This window comes from Pseudoliparis swirei, chromosome 9 (assembly GCF_029220125.1).
Source record: "Pseudoliparis swirei isolate HS2019 ecotype Mariana Trench chromosome 9, NWPU_hadal_v1, whole genome shotgun sequence".
Taxonomy (NCBI): domain Eukaryota; kingdom Metazoa; phylum Chordata; class Actinopteri; order Perciformes; family Liparidae; genus Pseudoliparis; species Pseudoliparis swirei.
Genome location: NC_079396.1, coordinates 18,494,981 through 18,511,177, shown reverse-complemented (window position 1 = coordinate 18,511,177; position 16,197 = coordinate 18,494,981). Strand labels below are relative to the sequence as shown.

Here is a 16,197-nt window from a genome sequence, read left to right as displayed (position 1 = left end):
AGTATTACAGTAGGTGAATAAAACACATTTAGGGAATTCACATTAATGGGATTAGTGCACAATAAATTATGTATTTGTGAACAGTTCATTAGCACCATACCAGGTTACATAGCATGTCAATCTTTGAGAACACACTTTACTAATAAACAGTCTCCCAGCGAGTCATTAGAAGTTATCACCTTAGCTCTTGTTGGTTAGGGTGAGCCTAATTGCTCCGAGGAATCACAGGCCCAACTCCTAATCCACTGAAACTGTGACAGGATCCCCATCGCGTGTGGATGTGGGGGAGTCACGGTTCAAAGCTGGAACAGCAACAAAGGAAAGTACTTTTTCAGCAAGGCCGATTTTATTTTAGAAGTGGACCGGCTCGCTGTTTCCCCTGTTTGTAGTCTTTATGCCAAGCTAAATTAACCATCTCCCAGTTTTGGGATTATATTCATATTAAGAGTGTGGAGAATAAGCATATTTCCTTTTAAATAAGTGAAGAAATAAGTGACCCAAAGCTGATCGCCTTACAAACAAAGAACTGAGTGGTTTCTTGAGTACACTTGTTTCTAAACACCTTAAGATATCTCATCTTGGACATTTTTGTTCATTTCAACAATTCTGCTCTGCAAACATGTCTGCCCAACGAAGGTGAACATTAGTTTTTACTGTGGCCATTTTTTTTTAGAGGAAATGTAGAGCAAGATGAGCCGCAGGCTTGTTAAGTGCACGCCCACTGAAATACAACACACTGGTTTTAAGGCGTCTGATCCAACAGACAATTGATTTTGGACGTCAAAGGAGGGATTTAACATCAGATGGCCAGAAACAACAGACCTGAGTGTGTCTGACTGAGGCTGATCCTGAGAAATGAGACTACGGCTGGTGTTGCTAGGCGATGGCTCAGGGTTGCTAAGGGAGGAAGGATGAAGAAAGAAGAGTCGAGTCCTCTCAGAAACGCCAGATCCTTCACAAGCGTTATCTGGTCGCGGTCCGCCTACCATCTCCGTGCACCCAAACCGTGCGGCCTGAACCAAAGTGACTGTGAACATCGATTTTTTTCAGGTGCTGGAGATTCAGATCAAGTCATTTTACTTTCTGTTCACATTTAAAGAAATGGCAATGTTGGTCCGTTTGTCCAGACTTAAATATATCCACAACTATTTAATATATTGCTATTACATTCACGTTCCCCAGAGGATAGATCTTAGTGACTTTGGGGACTCCCTTGCTTTTATTTCAGTGTCCCCAGCAGGTCAGAATGTTCCCATATCTATGAAATACCTCCACACAAAAAGTTTGATATATTCAGATATGTATTGATCCATATTGTGACTACTGTTAGATGGATTGCTCACATTCAAGCGTATTTATAATGACATTTCTGCAACGCTATAACATTCCCCTCCAGCCTCAGCTATTATTAATGCTTAGCGCTCATTAATATTAGCATGTTAAAATGCTAGACTAAGATTGTGAACATGGTAAATACCTGCAAAACATCAACATTAAATATCATAAAGTATGGTAAGAAAAGACGCATGCCAACGTTAGCATTCGGCTCAAAGTATAGCTGGAAGTACAGCTTCACGGAGCCGCTTGGCTGTCAACTCTTAGTCAAGTTTCTGAAATGTGGTATTTAAAAAGATGTTATAGTAAATGCTTGCGTATGAAAATTCCCCGAGCACATGATTGTGTAGCTTGGAGGTGGCTTCTCATTTTTACAAATCACTTACTTAAGTTTATATTGATCATACAAAAAAAATATGTACTCCTGGTTGAGTAATGTTTACTGAGAATTACAGTGCACAGCTGTTAAATTTTTTTTTAACTCGACATTGTTGACCTGTTAAAAGATTGAGCTCTTCGGGAGACCGGGTCGGCTAGTTACCTCAGTAGTGTTTGAATAACAGGACCTCAAATGACTAACGGATTGCTGGTTTTGGTTTGATGGAATTTATTGACAGTAAGAAAACTATAGAATAATGTCAACCTCATCTTCTAACAAAAGTAAATAAACACATTAAACTTAAGATGAAACAATATTACTAAGATAAACAGCAACTTCTTCCTCTGGTCAGGTTCATGTTTATAACACATTGCTGCCACCATGTGGTCAATTATGATAGGAGGAGCCGTTATGAGGAAGTGAGGATACACACCGTCCAACAACTCCTCTTGGCATCAGGAGATCAAGTAGCACGCTTCCTTCTTTTCCTTGTCTTTAACTCTGAAACACACAAAACAGATGACGGTAAATGTGAAATAACGTACAGAATCTTGAAGCTCAGAGGAAGTGAACTGTTGGTCACGTACCGACCGCAGCGCTGTTGATATCCCTGTGATGAAGTGCAGCTACTTCAACTGTTGCTGCTGCAGGCTGTGTTGCCCGTAACAGGCATCGAGGAACATGCTGGGAACAGAAACAGATCATTTATGGAGATTAAAGCAAAAGCAAAATGTACAAAGCAACATAAACTACGTTTTTATTGTGTACGTTCTACAAATGTCAGGTTACTGAAAATAAGGGGCAAATCAAATTAAAGTAATGCACTATAAACTTACACTTTTGTATTCCTTTTATCTAATTTTTATGTATTGGGTGTTTCGTCCCAGGACTTTAAATACCGTAAACTGTCTTATTTAGTTTTTTATTCTGTTTATGTTTTATATGCTGCAAAAGGAATGTAAATTCAGAAACACTGAAACTCGTTATAACAGTGAACAATAATTGTATCTGGCTGATAAAGTCATGATTGACCTATTGCCTCCACCTATCAGATCAAACCGTTCTTAGTTTTAGATTTGAAGTCCTTGTCTGGACGTCCTTGAGTGAGTAAACACAGCGCTGTCCCTTCTAGAGGAGTATTCGTCGTTTACAGCCAAATTATGGCAGCACTTTTCAACCATAAAGAAATACTTAGAACTCGTAAAATGATACAAGACTCTCAACGGCGTTTGTGAAGGGAAACAACGGTTATGCTGCCCTCTGATCCCGATCAGCACTTACAATAAATCTTAGTCTAGTGAACACGAGCAGAAGCAGAAACCCGCACAGATGAACCCAACAGAGCAGAGAAGCTTGACGGTGACCGCAAACACCAGCAGAGACGTGTCAGTTGGTGAGACGCCACAGCGGTGCCCGTACAGTAAAGGGGATCTGTTTCCTTTGCCCTAGTTACTGGATAAAGTCAGTGGCACACTCGATGTTACCGAAATGACTACTGCACATGAGAAGAGTTAATGGCATACATTACAATTTTAAGGTCTGCCTCACACATGTTGATACTATCTGGATGAAAAACAAAAAATGCTATGAGTTATTTTCATCAGTTCCATCAGTTGTGATTTTTCTGTTAAATGCAAACAATGTTACTCTCTATTATTTTATATTTACATAGAACAATACATATTTTTAGATTTTCTTTACAAAAGAAATAGCAGCTATGTCTGTATTGGTTCCTACAGATGGTTCCAAGAGTCTCTGCGGACTCTGGAGATGCCTTCAGAAGAAATTGGACTCTCTAAACTCTAATATGATGTATGAACACATCTTGTGACCTGGGCACCTCTTTGTTATGACTTCATGCCGTCTGGTGGAGAAACAGATTTTACACTCTGTGTAATGTTGAACTGACCCAGGAGGTTTGGGGGAGAGGATGAGGATTGCCGCTGGCTCTGCTCTGGATCCTCTGACTGTGTCGTCGATCAGCGGAGCTTCTGGGGCGATTCAAAGTGGAGGGCCGAAGGCGACTGCTGGTGGATGCAGTTTCATCGACTGCAACTAGGAGGTCCGTTAGTTCTCCATCACTGATCTCCCCCTCCACCACGGAGCCGTCTGAGCAGGGACACATTCACATCATGAAAAAATGTGCCTTCAAATGGAACATTAAAGAATGAGTATTTCTGCATATTATATTATATTTTACAGTGGGCAAGAGACAATAAACAGTCATCCTTTAAAAACTTCCAAGTAGAGAGCAATTTAGACATGTTTCTATGATGTATCCCTGGTGTGAATGAATCTATTCAAGCAGCTATGAGATTCAGATCATGCCAGTGTGGTATGAAAATCAACGTACTCATATGCTATCACACTAAATATTTATATTTGGAATTGTTTGTTTAATGTTATATTTTGTATTATCATTAACTGCAATACTTAATGATCATAAACAGATGCCTACCTGGAAGACTCATTAATCGGGGATGATTATTGTTATGGGAAATGGTTGGTAGTAATTAAATGGGCTAAGGATACTAATTCCACAATCAATTATTGAGCAAAATAATAATGCAAATACAATTTAAAAACCGGATGATGTGTGTATTTAAGGTGCCAGATACCGACATAGTTACCAACAAAGCTTTACCTGTATGCTGGGGAGTGACCGCACACTCAGCACAAACCCAGTCACCTTCAGGGCAAGTGTTTAATGATGGAGTTAAGCAGTCCATATGATAGCTGGAACAAAAAGTACAGTTCTGTGATTAAGTATCGTACCCTAAATTCAGCAGCTCCCCCAGAGATTGTAGGCATTTGAATGGTCAAAGTCAGTTATGTACAAGTAACTATTGTAGTCAGTTTAACGCTGTTGCTGCTATGACTAAAATAAACACGGTATGTACTGAAAATGAAAGACCAACATTCCCAGAGATAAAACTGTAAAGCCTTACCCTGAATCACAGTGTATGCACATGAGCAGCCGGTGCCTGCGGTCGCTGCGTCCACATTCCTCGCACATAACCCTGTTGCTCCCCTCTTCTTCTTCATCGTATTCTTCATCTTCCACTTTCGCTGTCCTCACTTTGATCTGCCGCAACACCACAAATAGTTCAGGCCCCAAACATTGAAGACATATTCCCACGTTTCCAAAGACTTGGCATGGAGCTTCCTTAAGGACACTTGAAATAATCACCTTCTTTTGGATCGCCCCTCCAGGATGCCGTCTCTGGAGGATGAAAGCAAATCTGACCCGATCCACAGGACAAGTGTTGGATGTCTGAGAATAAAGACAGGGCAACAACATTTCTTAATTTCAACCACAATAACAAAAGAAAACTTGATGTTCATGCAGTTTAGACATAATAGTCTTTTACAATTTGATTTAAAGTCTGCACAGAGAAAAGAAAAGTTATTTTAACAAAGTGAAGGTTCATACATACATATATATATATAAATAATATAATAGTGCTGCAATTAACACATATTTTCATAATTTTTTCTAAATTAATCATTTGTTACATCAACAAAATCCGAGAGCCAAAGGTGACATCGTTAGATTACGTTGTTCAGATTACTGAAATCAAAATATAATCCATTTACAATGATATAAAACAGAGGGAAGCATAACATCTTCACATTTGAGTTATGGAGGCAGATAACATTTGGGGATTTAATTTATTAAAAGATAATTAATAAAATAATGAATGAGTCAATCATTTCATCATTCAGCTTTAATTTCAAATGTCTTTTGACATGGTGTTCAACTTTGATATCATGTCACTGCAGCTATCCTTTGCTAAAAGAACAGCCACGAAGGTGGAATAATTCCTCTTATTTTGAAACGCAAGTCAACATATGGCCTTGCTACACCTTCTTCGCAGGATGTAAAATATATAATATTCCGATGGAAGTTTGGTAAAGACATGACACGTTGCTGGACAGGAGTGACGGGTGACGTGTACGTTTACCTGGGACCACTGGAGGATATAATCAATGCAAAAGACGTGCTGGCAGTTTTCCAGAGAAGCTATTATCTGCTTTTCAAAGGGGCTCAGACAGATGTAACATTTATCTGCACCCTCTCCCACTGCTGCGTTTGACACGGTTGACTCCATATTTTAAATATTACTGGACACGATGTCTTTACGGCCCTCGCCCAGTTAAATCTGAACATAAAGCCACTGTTGTATCATATGTGTGTTGTTAACAACAGCTAGCTATGTGGCTAGCATAACATATCGTTCAATATGGTAATATCATATAGTCTATAAGTAATACACTTTAAACTAGTTGTGCCTTTTAGACATAGGTTACAGCCGGTGCTTACAGCACATGTTAACTAAATACAATCATTATAATTCCCTGTAAAGAAATAAAACATTGAACTATCCAGCGTTAGCCATTTTTCAATTCATTCCCTGTTCCGCGCCACTCAAAACTACTTCCGGGTTTGTTTCTTCAAAATAAAAACGTAAAATCTACAATTCTAACATTTTCGTTTTTAGGAACCACCAGAACATGAAACGATTTATCGACTCTACTATTATATTAACTCATTCGAGAGAATCTGAAATGTTACGACAAAGGACCCAAACTGGATTACAAACCGAACGATAAATTAAATTAATTGTGCAACAAATATCAACATTATGTCAGAGCACTACAGAAAGCACGATATTCTGAAGGACATAGATATGGATCACTGCTTCATGTAATAACACAAAATGCACATCGAGGACCACGGATGTTGTTTTACGTGGTTCTTTCAGCTAACTTTGCAAAACCGGATGTTGTGTCACGTGAATCCTTCCGCTAACTTTATCAAAACCCTCGCTCGCTCCCGATCGAATGCGTTTACCGTGAACATCAGTATATAGGTGCACACAAATGTAAGTGTCGGCTGGTGACCACGGAGATCCAAGTGTAGGCTGAGTTTACTGCAGTATATGGATCTGATGTGCCGTTGTTTAAAAAGAAACATGATCATATCTTGCAATAACTTCATTAACAATTAGCAATCATATAGTGTGCGGACATCTTGAAGAACCACATGTGATGGACTTCAAAGCTGACCTTTATCGCCTTATATAAAAAAAAATGTGAAGCATTCTTGACCTCGATGTGCATTTTGTGTTATTACATGAAGCTATGCTAAATTATAAATACACTCTAAAAAGCAGACTGTGTGCATACTCTAGTGTCATCAGCCTATAGTTTCCTGCCCCTCTCTTAATTCCACTCCTCTAGTTCACTTGAAACAGGAAACTAAGACGTCTTTGCAAAGAGCAGCGTTGTATATGCTCACCGTCCTCTGGGGAGCTGCTCGACCAATGTGCAGCTACAAAACTAAGCTTTTATCTCATGTGTGTTCATTTGTTTAACATAAAGAGCAGGTTTCTGCATTTGGATAGCAGGTGAAGTAACTTGGTAAGTGTTGTTTTTCTAAAAACTGTGTTTTATTTGAACTGTATTCAGTGTAGGTGTAGTTTGTGTAATTGTAATGTTTCAGAAACGTGGTGATTGAAAAGTTGTGACACCCCTTTAAAATCAACTGATTGAGTGCTCAGGATTCAAATATTCACATTAGTGATGCTCTAAGCATACACTGTATGTCTTTTTAGAAGTGATCAGTGTGTCACTGCCATTTCTGTATTGCATCAACCCATTTCCCTTTTTTCTTTCTCCAGAAACCTGATTAACACAGAACAATGTGGTCAACTTCTGGAACAAAACAAAAATAGATTTGTTCCAAAAGGTAGTGAAACAGTAGAAGTGGACAAACTGAATGGAAACATGTTTGTGTTCATACAGGAGCAGATGCATCAGCGTTCATGAGAATCAGCCTACGCTCACTGACTTTCATCTGACAAAATACTCCTTCTGCAATGATGAATGTGACCGGTGGCGACTGCAGTGCCCCCTCAGCAGAGTACCAGTACTACTTTTTCCCAACAGTCTACATCCTCGCTTTAGTTGTAGGTCTACCAGGAAATCTGGCAGCCCTCTTCGTCTTCACCTTCAGGATCACTCCCCGCACACCCTTCAGTGTTTACATCAGCAATCTCGCTCTGGCAGACATCGTCATCCTCTGCACATTGCCCTTTAAGATCCACTACCACCTAAACAGAAACAACTGGGTCTTCGGGGATGTCGCCTGCCGTGTCACTGGGATTCTGTTCTTCGCCAATATCTACATGAGCATCTGCTTCATGACTTGTATCTGTGTGGATCGCTACATGGCCACCGTGCACCCGCACAACTATCTTAGTCTGCGGAGTCCCCGGTGCTCCGTGGTTGTGAGTGGGGTGCTCTGGTGCGTAATTGCTGTGGCTATGCTGGTCTTTGTACTCATGGGACCCCTGGAAACCAATGCAGACGGATCTGGAAGCCACAGCTGCTTCGAGAATTTCACCAAGAAAGAGTGGAACAAACGCTTGGCGGTGTACAGCCTGCTGTGCCTGGTCTTCGGCTCCTTGCTGCCCTCCATGATCATCCTGGTGTGTTACCCGCTGGCTGCGAGGCGCATTTCCATGATAAGGACTAAAACAGCCCAGAAAGCCGTAAGGGTGATTTACACCATCCTGGCTATAACGCTGCTCTGCTTCCTGCCCAACCACGTGGTGTACCTGCTGCACCTCCTTCGACGGCTGGAGGTCATCCAGAGCTGCTCCTTTGCCAACGTCATCTACAACGCCAGGCGGGTCACTATGGCGCTCGTCATCCTCAACACATGCTTGGACCCCGTGCTTTACTACGTCACCACCAACCACTGCAAATGGAAGCAGTTAAAGATGGCATGGCTGAGAAGGAGGCGTGTATACACCATTGCAGTGAGCTGAAGGTTTACAGTGAATGCATACTGTAAACATGTCTCATCGTACGAGTCATTGTAACTTGAAAAAAAGTGTTTATTGAAACTAACTTTGTAAATCAAAATAAAAGGGATGAATCAGACATTGAGTATTTTATTTTCACAATCGTGTGCAGCTCAGTTTATAAACCAGTCTATAATGAAGAGTCTCCTACATCACTTACAAAAAGAATGGGCCAATAAGGACGACTATCCCAATGTTAAAAACAGAGCAAATTCAAAGTTTATAGGTGCAAATATTTAATCCTGGTAAGGAGTTTTGAGCCTCCACAAATGCAGTTGTTTTCCTTCAAATGTTCGTAGCTTTGGAACAAAAGATATATCAGCAGAGTCCAGATGGAAGACCCTTTTTCAGCAGAGTTGAAAGGAAGCTGCCCAGGTCCTCGTCCTGACAAAGAAAACCAGAACACAATGTCTAAGCAGAAGTATTGGAAGGAAAGACAAAGCACCATATTGTTTAGCTTCATACATATCAACACATTAAATGCACACCTGTGCTCATCCTGCCATCTAAATGCTATATTTAATGATATGTTTGAGATAGACAGATAGTTAAATAGATGATTAGATCAAATGCTGGCATTACATTTAGTGCCAATTTTAAGAGTGAAACTTTTTTGAGAGAATTATAGATAGAAAAAGATATGATACAGGAGGCAGAAATATACCAGGTCTCTATTTTTAAGTTGCACAAAGCACAAGAAGCCACAGAAACCTTTTCCGTTGCGCAGTGACTGCAGTTCAAGGGACGGCTACCCTACCTTCTACTTTCATTACAGAGCCCCAACTCTCAAACTGTCTGCCCACACACATTTCCCCTTCTTGATCAACCTTCCTTCAGGACCGTGAGGGCACGTGAAGATTGTTTAACTGATATTCCGCTCGCGATGCAGTCAGACTACATTTGACCCAAAACAAATGCACTCGCATGCTGTGGCAAAAATGATCTGGGAAAGGATGCAATACTTGCATCTATCCCCACAGGGTTGTGCCTTATTTACACTTCTGTTTCGTACATTTTCAGATCACACAGAGGTGCTCAGTTTCACAGAAGAAGAGTCATCATGGCCTGTAGTCAGCCAGCGTGTACAGCGGTGTGATGATCACTACCTGAGACTGAATTAGCCCAATTATATGTTGACTGACTTGAGAAAAACATCATTGCCTCCGAAAGTGGAAACTGTGGACAGCCATCGTTTCCAACCAACTCTCGATTATCTGACCGCTTCAGGTCTTTTGATCCGCTTCAGAAGGCCGAGATAGCTCTTGTGAAGGTGCGTTTACACCAAAAGCGTAAACGCGTTGCGAGTAGATCCCGTGTAAAGTCAACGTACAGACGCGAGTGGTTGCGATAGACGCCGAGTTGCGAAAGACAATCAGCGTTGAGACAATCCGCCGTTGGTGAATTTAACTGGCTGCTGCTGCTCTAGTCATTCAGAAGAAGTCGGTGAAAGTCACTGAGCTGTGTGAGCCAACGGGTGATGATATGAACCCAAACACGAGGGCGTTAGATGATCCGACAGAAATTAAATGAAGTCTCATCTGGATTATTTTTCTATTGAAACAAAAGATGAAGTACGGAACCGTGATGTCATTTACGATGTCAAAAAAAGAGGGTGCAAAAGAAACAGATCCTTTAATAATAATTAATATTGTATCATACTCTGGTAATTTCCTTATATCTGACCTTTAATTGTCTCATTATCTTTTTTTTAAACTGTGTTTAGAATGTTTTTAGGGCATCTTGCTGTCACATTTTTTTTTAAAGGTTCTAAAAACCATTGTACAATGAAATCAGTGACGCAAACACAATGAAAATATTTTACCTGATAACTCCAGGAAAGTAGCAGAACTTTGGTGTCGGGGTCTTCAGCAGAGGAGGAGACTTTGATGACGATGGACTCCACCATGACTGTTCCATCGGGGAGGTGCTGGATGGTGTAACCTTTTAACACGCTGAAGCAGACAAACGCAAATGCCAGGGTTTATTATACAAACTATCTTACATGTCACAAAATGCAGCAGAAATTAAATGCGTTACATGATACATACATTCAACATATTTCCCACCTCAAGTATTCAGGGTCAAATCAAATATCTTAATTCTCAGAAAACAGAAATTCTGACACATTTTGCACTGTATATCCTGAAGTATATCCCAAATATATATATATATATATATCTTTATTCCAGACTCATGGGTCCATAAAACAACAAACACAACAACAATATATAAAATACAATAAGAGGACACCGGTCCAGCCAATCACTCAGGATTAAAAAACATACAAACATTTGTTCCATTGCTTCCAGAAACAAGACGAATACCTGGTATCACTCAGTGCTGGGTCAGCCAAGGCTTTTTTTATATACTAAACTAATGTAAAATAAAGTAGGCACTAGACCCTGGGATAAAATACTATTCATTTTGTTGGACACAGGCGTGTGCAGATTCTAAAGTTGCTGCAGGAGGCCCGGTGAACCTCCTCTCCCTGCAGTGCTACTCTCACCTCTTGAGGTGCAAGTAGATTCTGTGAAGTGTGTCGGGGTCGCTCTGCGGGTCCTGGAGCGGCACGCGGCAGGTGAAGCGTAACTGATGTTCGTTGAGGCCCAGCTCCTTCAGGGCCTGCTCCGACGACACCAGCTTCAGACTCTGTGCTCGGGGAGAGACAACGAGGAAGTCGCATCATCATCTGTCGAGTGCCATTAGTGAGCAGTTGCCACTCGATAGCGACAGACTCACTGCACTGAAACACAGTCGTATTCGAACTTACGTTTTCTTTCATGATCAGGGTTCCATGCATGGTGCGAGGCTTTTTGGGATCAGGAAGCGGCCCTTCAACACAAGAATGGTTTAGAACATCAAGAAACAAGAAAATGAACAGATACAATCTTCTGAGTAGATTTGAGATCTCAGCGGTTCATCATGAAGAAAGAGGAGATGCTTGACCTGACGATCTGGCAACAGGCCGTAGCATCGTCAGTGAGCTGAATCTCAGGGAGGAGAAGTCGCAACACTTATATATGGGCGGCAGTTTGAAGTGGTTCGTAATATATTCGAAATGACTCAAACATTGTAGAACTGAAAACATTTCTGGCCGATACAACAAACATTAGTCTGATATTATATTCAAATGTCCGACGTATGGCTAATTTGAAACTGGAGAAAAAGTCAAGAAGGAGTATGGAAAAACATTGTCTCTAGTTCCATCATCTCACATACATGACATTATGAAAACAGATTTGGGTTATGGTATTTGGGTGGCACGGGACAAGGGGACTGGCCGTGTACACCGCTCTGAAGAAACACGTCAGTCTTATCAAATGTCCGGGACAAACTGATTTCTGAAAATGAAACTGTGTCGGCAGCCTGTAAGACACCGTCACCAAAAGACAAACTTTGGGCCATTTCATTTCTGCCGAGGTTGTGAATTAAACAAACTCATTCTTTAACCACAACATACCTCCGAGAGCCATCTCGCGCTTGAGCAGGTTGAGTGAGATATCCACAGGTACGCTGGGATTTGTTGTCACAGTCACCGTCTCTCCGTTGGCTGGCATGTGGCAATCTACGCCTGCCGTTTAAAAACAACATTAACAGGACTGACAACGCATTCTCCTCCGACTGTGAGCATGCAAACTTCTACCAACGACTTTTGAACATTATTGATGTGGATGGAGATGGACTTACTGAACTCCTGTTCAATCTTGCCCTTGAGGAACTCCATTTTTAGAGCCTCCCCGTGTACCAGCAGCATGTTTCGGGGCTCAGCCATGCGAATGAGCTGCATGATGCCCTTGGCATCGGCATGGGCACTGAAGGACATGTACTCCACCTGTAGCTTCACCTCCAACTGTAAGAATCAAATACAATTAAGTCAATCACTGTGCCAGAGTTGTTTTTCACATGGATTACAATTGAATTTGTTGTTGAGGTTATTGTTAAAGGAGTAGTTTGATTTCTTTGGAAATACACTTATTGGCTTTCTTGCCGATTCAAACTCTCACTCTTATATCAGCTTCATTCAACATGGGGCTAAAACTAGGAGAAAATTGGCATAACTTAGCACAGACTGGAAGCTGGTGATAACAACTAGCCTGACATCTTAAATCTCATTAATAGACTGATGCAGGAATGAGTCCTAAAACCCAGACACGAGTCGGCATTTTTGCACTTCCAGATCCCCGTCTGTAATCTAAGCATTTTACTGGCTTAAAAAAACCCTAAAAGTTATGTTCAATTGTGACGTTTATCTAAATGAAAGAATGTTTGTATCATAAACATTTGTTTGCCACAGATTTTCTTTTCTGCAATATACCAAAATGTAATTGAAAAATCCCATTGGCTTTTCGGACAACCAAAATGTTAAAAAAGCTAATTTAAAAAAGGTGTATCTATTCCTTTAAGCACCTCTGCATTAGCAGACATAAATCACAAGGAGGATTAGAGAAAGTGGGGATAACATGAGGAAGTTATTTTATCTGCAAAGCTGAAATAAAAATTGTGCAACCCATAGGGTAAATTAAAAACTTACTGTTGCTCTCCCTTCCATTTCCAGTTTCCTCTGCCCATTTAGGATCTTGTGACCGATTGTTCCTTGTACACAATACCCAGGCATGATGACCTAAAAGTGGCGAAACATGTTGTTCATAAAACAAACCGAACAAAAAGAAAAAACATCTTCCATTTTCTCTTGAGACTCACCATGTTTTTCTCATTGCCAGCCCATTTCTTGAAGATTTGCAAAGACTGGCCAGCATGCAGCATACCTGGTGTGGCAAACACCACCTGAAAGGTCCACATATTGTTGTAGTTCACTGCCAATTGAAATTTCATGCTGAGGACAAATTAATTTTTTTAAACTTACCATAGGTCCAGGATTATCCGCATAGGAGCGATCAAAAGGCTTGATGTGCTTGAATTCAAACATGTTTCTTTGTACAAAGGTTTTTCGAATCTTCTGGTTGGTCCATGTTATGAAAAGCTTGTAATAATGATTCGCTTTTTCCGTCAGCCCAGTGGAGAAGTAGATCGGGGCCTTTAGGTTCATTCTTTCCCTGTTTGAGGAGAGGAGGTAATTAGTGTCTTTCCAATTAGCCGGCACTTATTATAACAAAAGTTTTCAAGATTACCAGCATTATTCCATCAAGCGTATTAAAATGAATTCAGCTATTTAAGATATCTGCCTTCTTAAATTATTATTCCAGACACCTTTACTAAATTGGAACATCAAACATTATGAACCACAAAAATATCTGTCATCATTCATATATAGAGACCAGTGTTCATCTCCTCACATCCATTTCTCTATTAGCATTGCTCTCTTATTCATAGTGTTTACAGATGTGCATTTACAAGCACAAACCTGTACTGATGTTCAAGGTCATATAAAACAGCTTATGTAAGTTTAACTTCTTTAGAAGAAAAAAACCCACCAAAATGTTTCCAACAGGATGCAGAGTTCTTGTGCTCTTCCGAGGGCAAAAACTGGAATGAGAACCTGAAAAGATGAGAAAGCCCAAATTTGTAAAAATCCAAACTTTCTCTCTATAAACATTCCAAAATACAGAATCCCACTATCTCTGAAAATTACCTTTCCTCCTCTTTCTATGATTTCATGCACTTTTTTCAAAAAGTCTCTCTCTCTGCATCTCTTGGAGTCCCGGATGGTGGTGGCATATGTCGACTCTGAGATGAGGATGTCTGGACGGCACTTGTCGATCCATGCAGCACTGCAAATATACAAACACAAGGATAAAGAGACTGTAGGTGTAAAGTCCTGCATATAATCATTAAATACAGTAAAGGACACATACCCTAAATGCCTGTCAGGTGTCATGTTATAGTCTCCCTAAAAATTAAAAGACATAATGAGATCCTGTCTGTCAAGTTCACTCTCTGATATGGACTCTGACAAAGTGCAGACTTGTTGACACTCACAGTGTAGACCAAAGACTCTAATCCCACTTTGATGAGCACCATGGCAGCTCCAAGGACATGGCCTGCATAGTACGCCTTGATCTCCAGCTCATCATCCACCTGCAAGCAGCACAACAGAAACAGCTTGATTTGCCATCAAAAGAGACGAGCAGCTGGTGCCGAAATTATTAATAGATGGATGTCTTCAAATATGATAGGAGCACTGCACCTGGACGGTCTGGTGCAGGTTCAAAGGTACTACTTTCTTCATGCAGTCCTTGATCATCTGTGAGGTGAAGAAGTTGGTTTCTCCTTTCTTGTCGACGGTGATCTTCCGGAAGTCCTCCAGCAAAATGGGACAGATGGCCTTGGTGGGATGGGTCATGTAGATGGGCCCATCGTAGCCCACCATCTCACTCATAAAGGGCAGAGCGCCACAGTGGTCCAAGTGGAAATGGCTGAGAGAGGAACAGGTAGCCATGTAAAAAACACTGAACTGTTGTATTTATTGTATCCATATTAGTGAGAGAGAAAATAAACTACATACTATGAATATTAGGACCACAAACCTGATGATCACACAGTCCAGAAATTCAGTCAGACGCCCATTCTGGGTTATATACGAAAAGTCTGGGAAACGTCTCTGCAACGACAATACAGATTTGCATTTAATGGGGATTAGACTGTAATTTAGACTGTAACTTAAATCCTCACATTTAAGAAGCTGCAACTATAAAATGTTTAGATTTTTTTGCTTCAGCTTAGTGCATAACAAGTTGCTTGTGTTAGCTATATCGTTTTATAATTTCTGTTTTCACATGTGGAGTCAACTTTCGTCTTCTCTTTAGTTTTTCTGAAATTAAACCAAAACGAAGAAAATAAAATCATGACATTGCGGTTTATCTTACAGTTATTTTGAAATGTAAGCTAGTTCACTTACGTCATCATTGTATCCCATGTGCATCCCACAATCAAGCATTATGTTTTTGCCTCCAATAGAGACGAGGATGCAGCTGCGGCCGACGTCCTGTCCAGCACCTTGGAGAGGGAACAGACAAGTTGAGAGAAAGCTTTAAAAAAGCAACTCACAATCAACGCGCAACAAAGTTAGCTTCGCCAGCTAACAGCGGCTACTGGCCGCGACGGGTGGAACTTACGAAGTGTTTTCAAACATCACGACAGAAAAAAACAAAAGTTATAGCTACTACTTAAGCGCCAAACACTTAGATGACATGCAACGTCAAAAGGTTACAGCCACATGTATTGCTGACGGAACTAGCAGAGAAGATGCTAGCTCCTTCCTCACTGTGGCGTCAACGTTACTCACCGAGTGGTGTTATTTTTATTTCAGGCATATTTTCTCAGCCTGATGTTGAAGACATAAAAATGACCCGGGATTCCGGTCTGGTTCCGATGGGAAAACACCTTGTTTACAAAGATATTTGTCTAACTTGCATAACTGCATGTGGGTCATTTCGAGTCCAGGCTTTTTTTTCTTTCTTTTTACCAGAGCCAAGATACTCACTTCCGGGTAGCACCTTCAAAATAAAAAAAGCATTCTGCAAACCATGTTACAGGAGTTGAATGCACAGCTTGTTGAGTTGGTGTGCTTTTGTTTTACATGTATTTATACAACGCATACATTTTAAAGGTTGATTCCAGTATTTTTATAAACAATAATAAAAAAGCAAAAAG

The 16,197-nt window shown here is 40.6% G+C and overlaps 3 protein-coding genes across 3 annotated transcripts; 1 reads left to right on the top strand and 2 right to left on the bottom strand.

The window, feature by feature from the left end:
* Positions 1-1,918: 1,918 nt before the first annotated feature.
* LOC130199636 (PHD and RING finger domain-containing protein 1-like) lies at positions 1,919-6,114 on the bottom strand. The gene is made up of 7 exons (XM_056423315.1): positions 5,680-6,114; positions 4,905-4,988; positions 4,663-4,799; positions 4,359-4,450; positions 3,624-3,823; positions 2,302-2,398; positions 1,919-2,215 (listed from the first exon to the last, which is right to left on the bottom strand). Exons 1-7 carry the CDS (start codon positions 5,824-5,826, stop codon positions 2,178-2,180), a joined length of 795 nt encoding a protein of 264 aa, XP_056279290.1. The 5' UTR covers positions 5,827-6,114; the 3' UTR covers positions 1,919-2,177.
* A 948-nt stretch (positions 6,115-7,062) lies between these two features.
* Positions 7,063-8,665, top strand: LOC130200055 (P2Y purinoceptor 1). Its single transcript, XM_056424005.1, has 2 exons — positions 7,063-7,138; positions 7,523-8,665. The coding sequence occupies exon 2, from the start codon at positions 7,597-7,599 to the stop codon at positions 8,548-8,550; it is 954 nt and encodes a 317-aa protein (XP_056279980.1). The 5' UTR covers positions 7,063-7,138; positions 7,523-7,596; the 3' UTR covers positions 8,551-8,665.
* Positions 8,663-15,989, bottom strand: ints11 (integrator complex subunit 11). The gene is made up of 17 exons (XM_056424003.1): positions 15,830-15,989; positions 15,443-15,540; positions 15,072-15,145; positions 14,732-14,960; positions 14,524-14,622; positions 14,400-14,434; positions 14,177-14,315; positions 14,019-14,083; positions 13,451-13,640; positions 13,288-13,371; positions 13,118-13,207; positions 12,274-12,436; positions 12,047-12,157; positions 11,357-11,418; positions 11,093-11,235; positions 10,409-10,538; positions 8,663-8,970 (listed from the first exon to the last, which is right to left on the bottom strand). The coding sequence occupies exons 1-17, from the start codon at positions 15,855-15,857 to the stop codon at positions 8,905-8,907; spliced, it is 1,806 nt and encodes a 601-aa protein (XP_056279978.1). The 5' UTR covers positions 15,858-15,989; the 3' UTR covers positions 8,663-8,904.
* Positions 15,990-16,197: the final 208 nt, after the last annotated feature.

Bases quoted from the DNA above. Each gene is read 5' to 3' on its own strand.
- LOC130199636 (XM_056423315.1), bottom strand. From the start codon at position 5,826: ATGGAGTCAACCGTGTCAAACGCAGCAGTGGGAGAGGGTGCAGATAAA. The intron at 3,824-4,358 runs GTAAAGCTTTGT...GTCCCTGCTCAG, and splicing joins GGTCACTCCCCAGCATACAG to ACGGCTCCGTGGTGGAGGGG. The intron at 2,216-2,301 runs GTACGTGACCAA...TGTGTGTTTCAG, and splicing joins TATCAACAGCGCTGCGGTCG to AGTTAAAGACAAGGAAAAGA.
- ints11 (XM_056424003.1), bottom strand. From the start codon at position 15,857: ATGCCTGAAATAAAAATAACACCACTCG. The intron at 14,435-14,523 runs GTGAGTGTCAAC...TTTAATTTTTAG, and splicing joins TAGAGTCTTTGGTCTACACT to GGAGACTATAACATGACACC. The intron at 11,236-11,356 runs GTAAGTTCGAAT...CCCCGAGCACAG, and splicing joins CCCTGATCATGAAAGAAAAC to AGTCTGAAGCTGGTGTCGTC.
- LOC130200055 (XM_056424005.1), top strand. From the start codon at position 7,597: ATGATGAATGTGACCGGTGGCGACTGCAGTGCCCCCTCAGCAGAGTAC.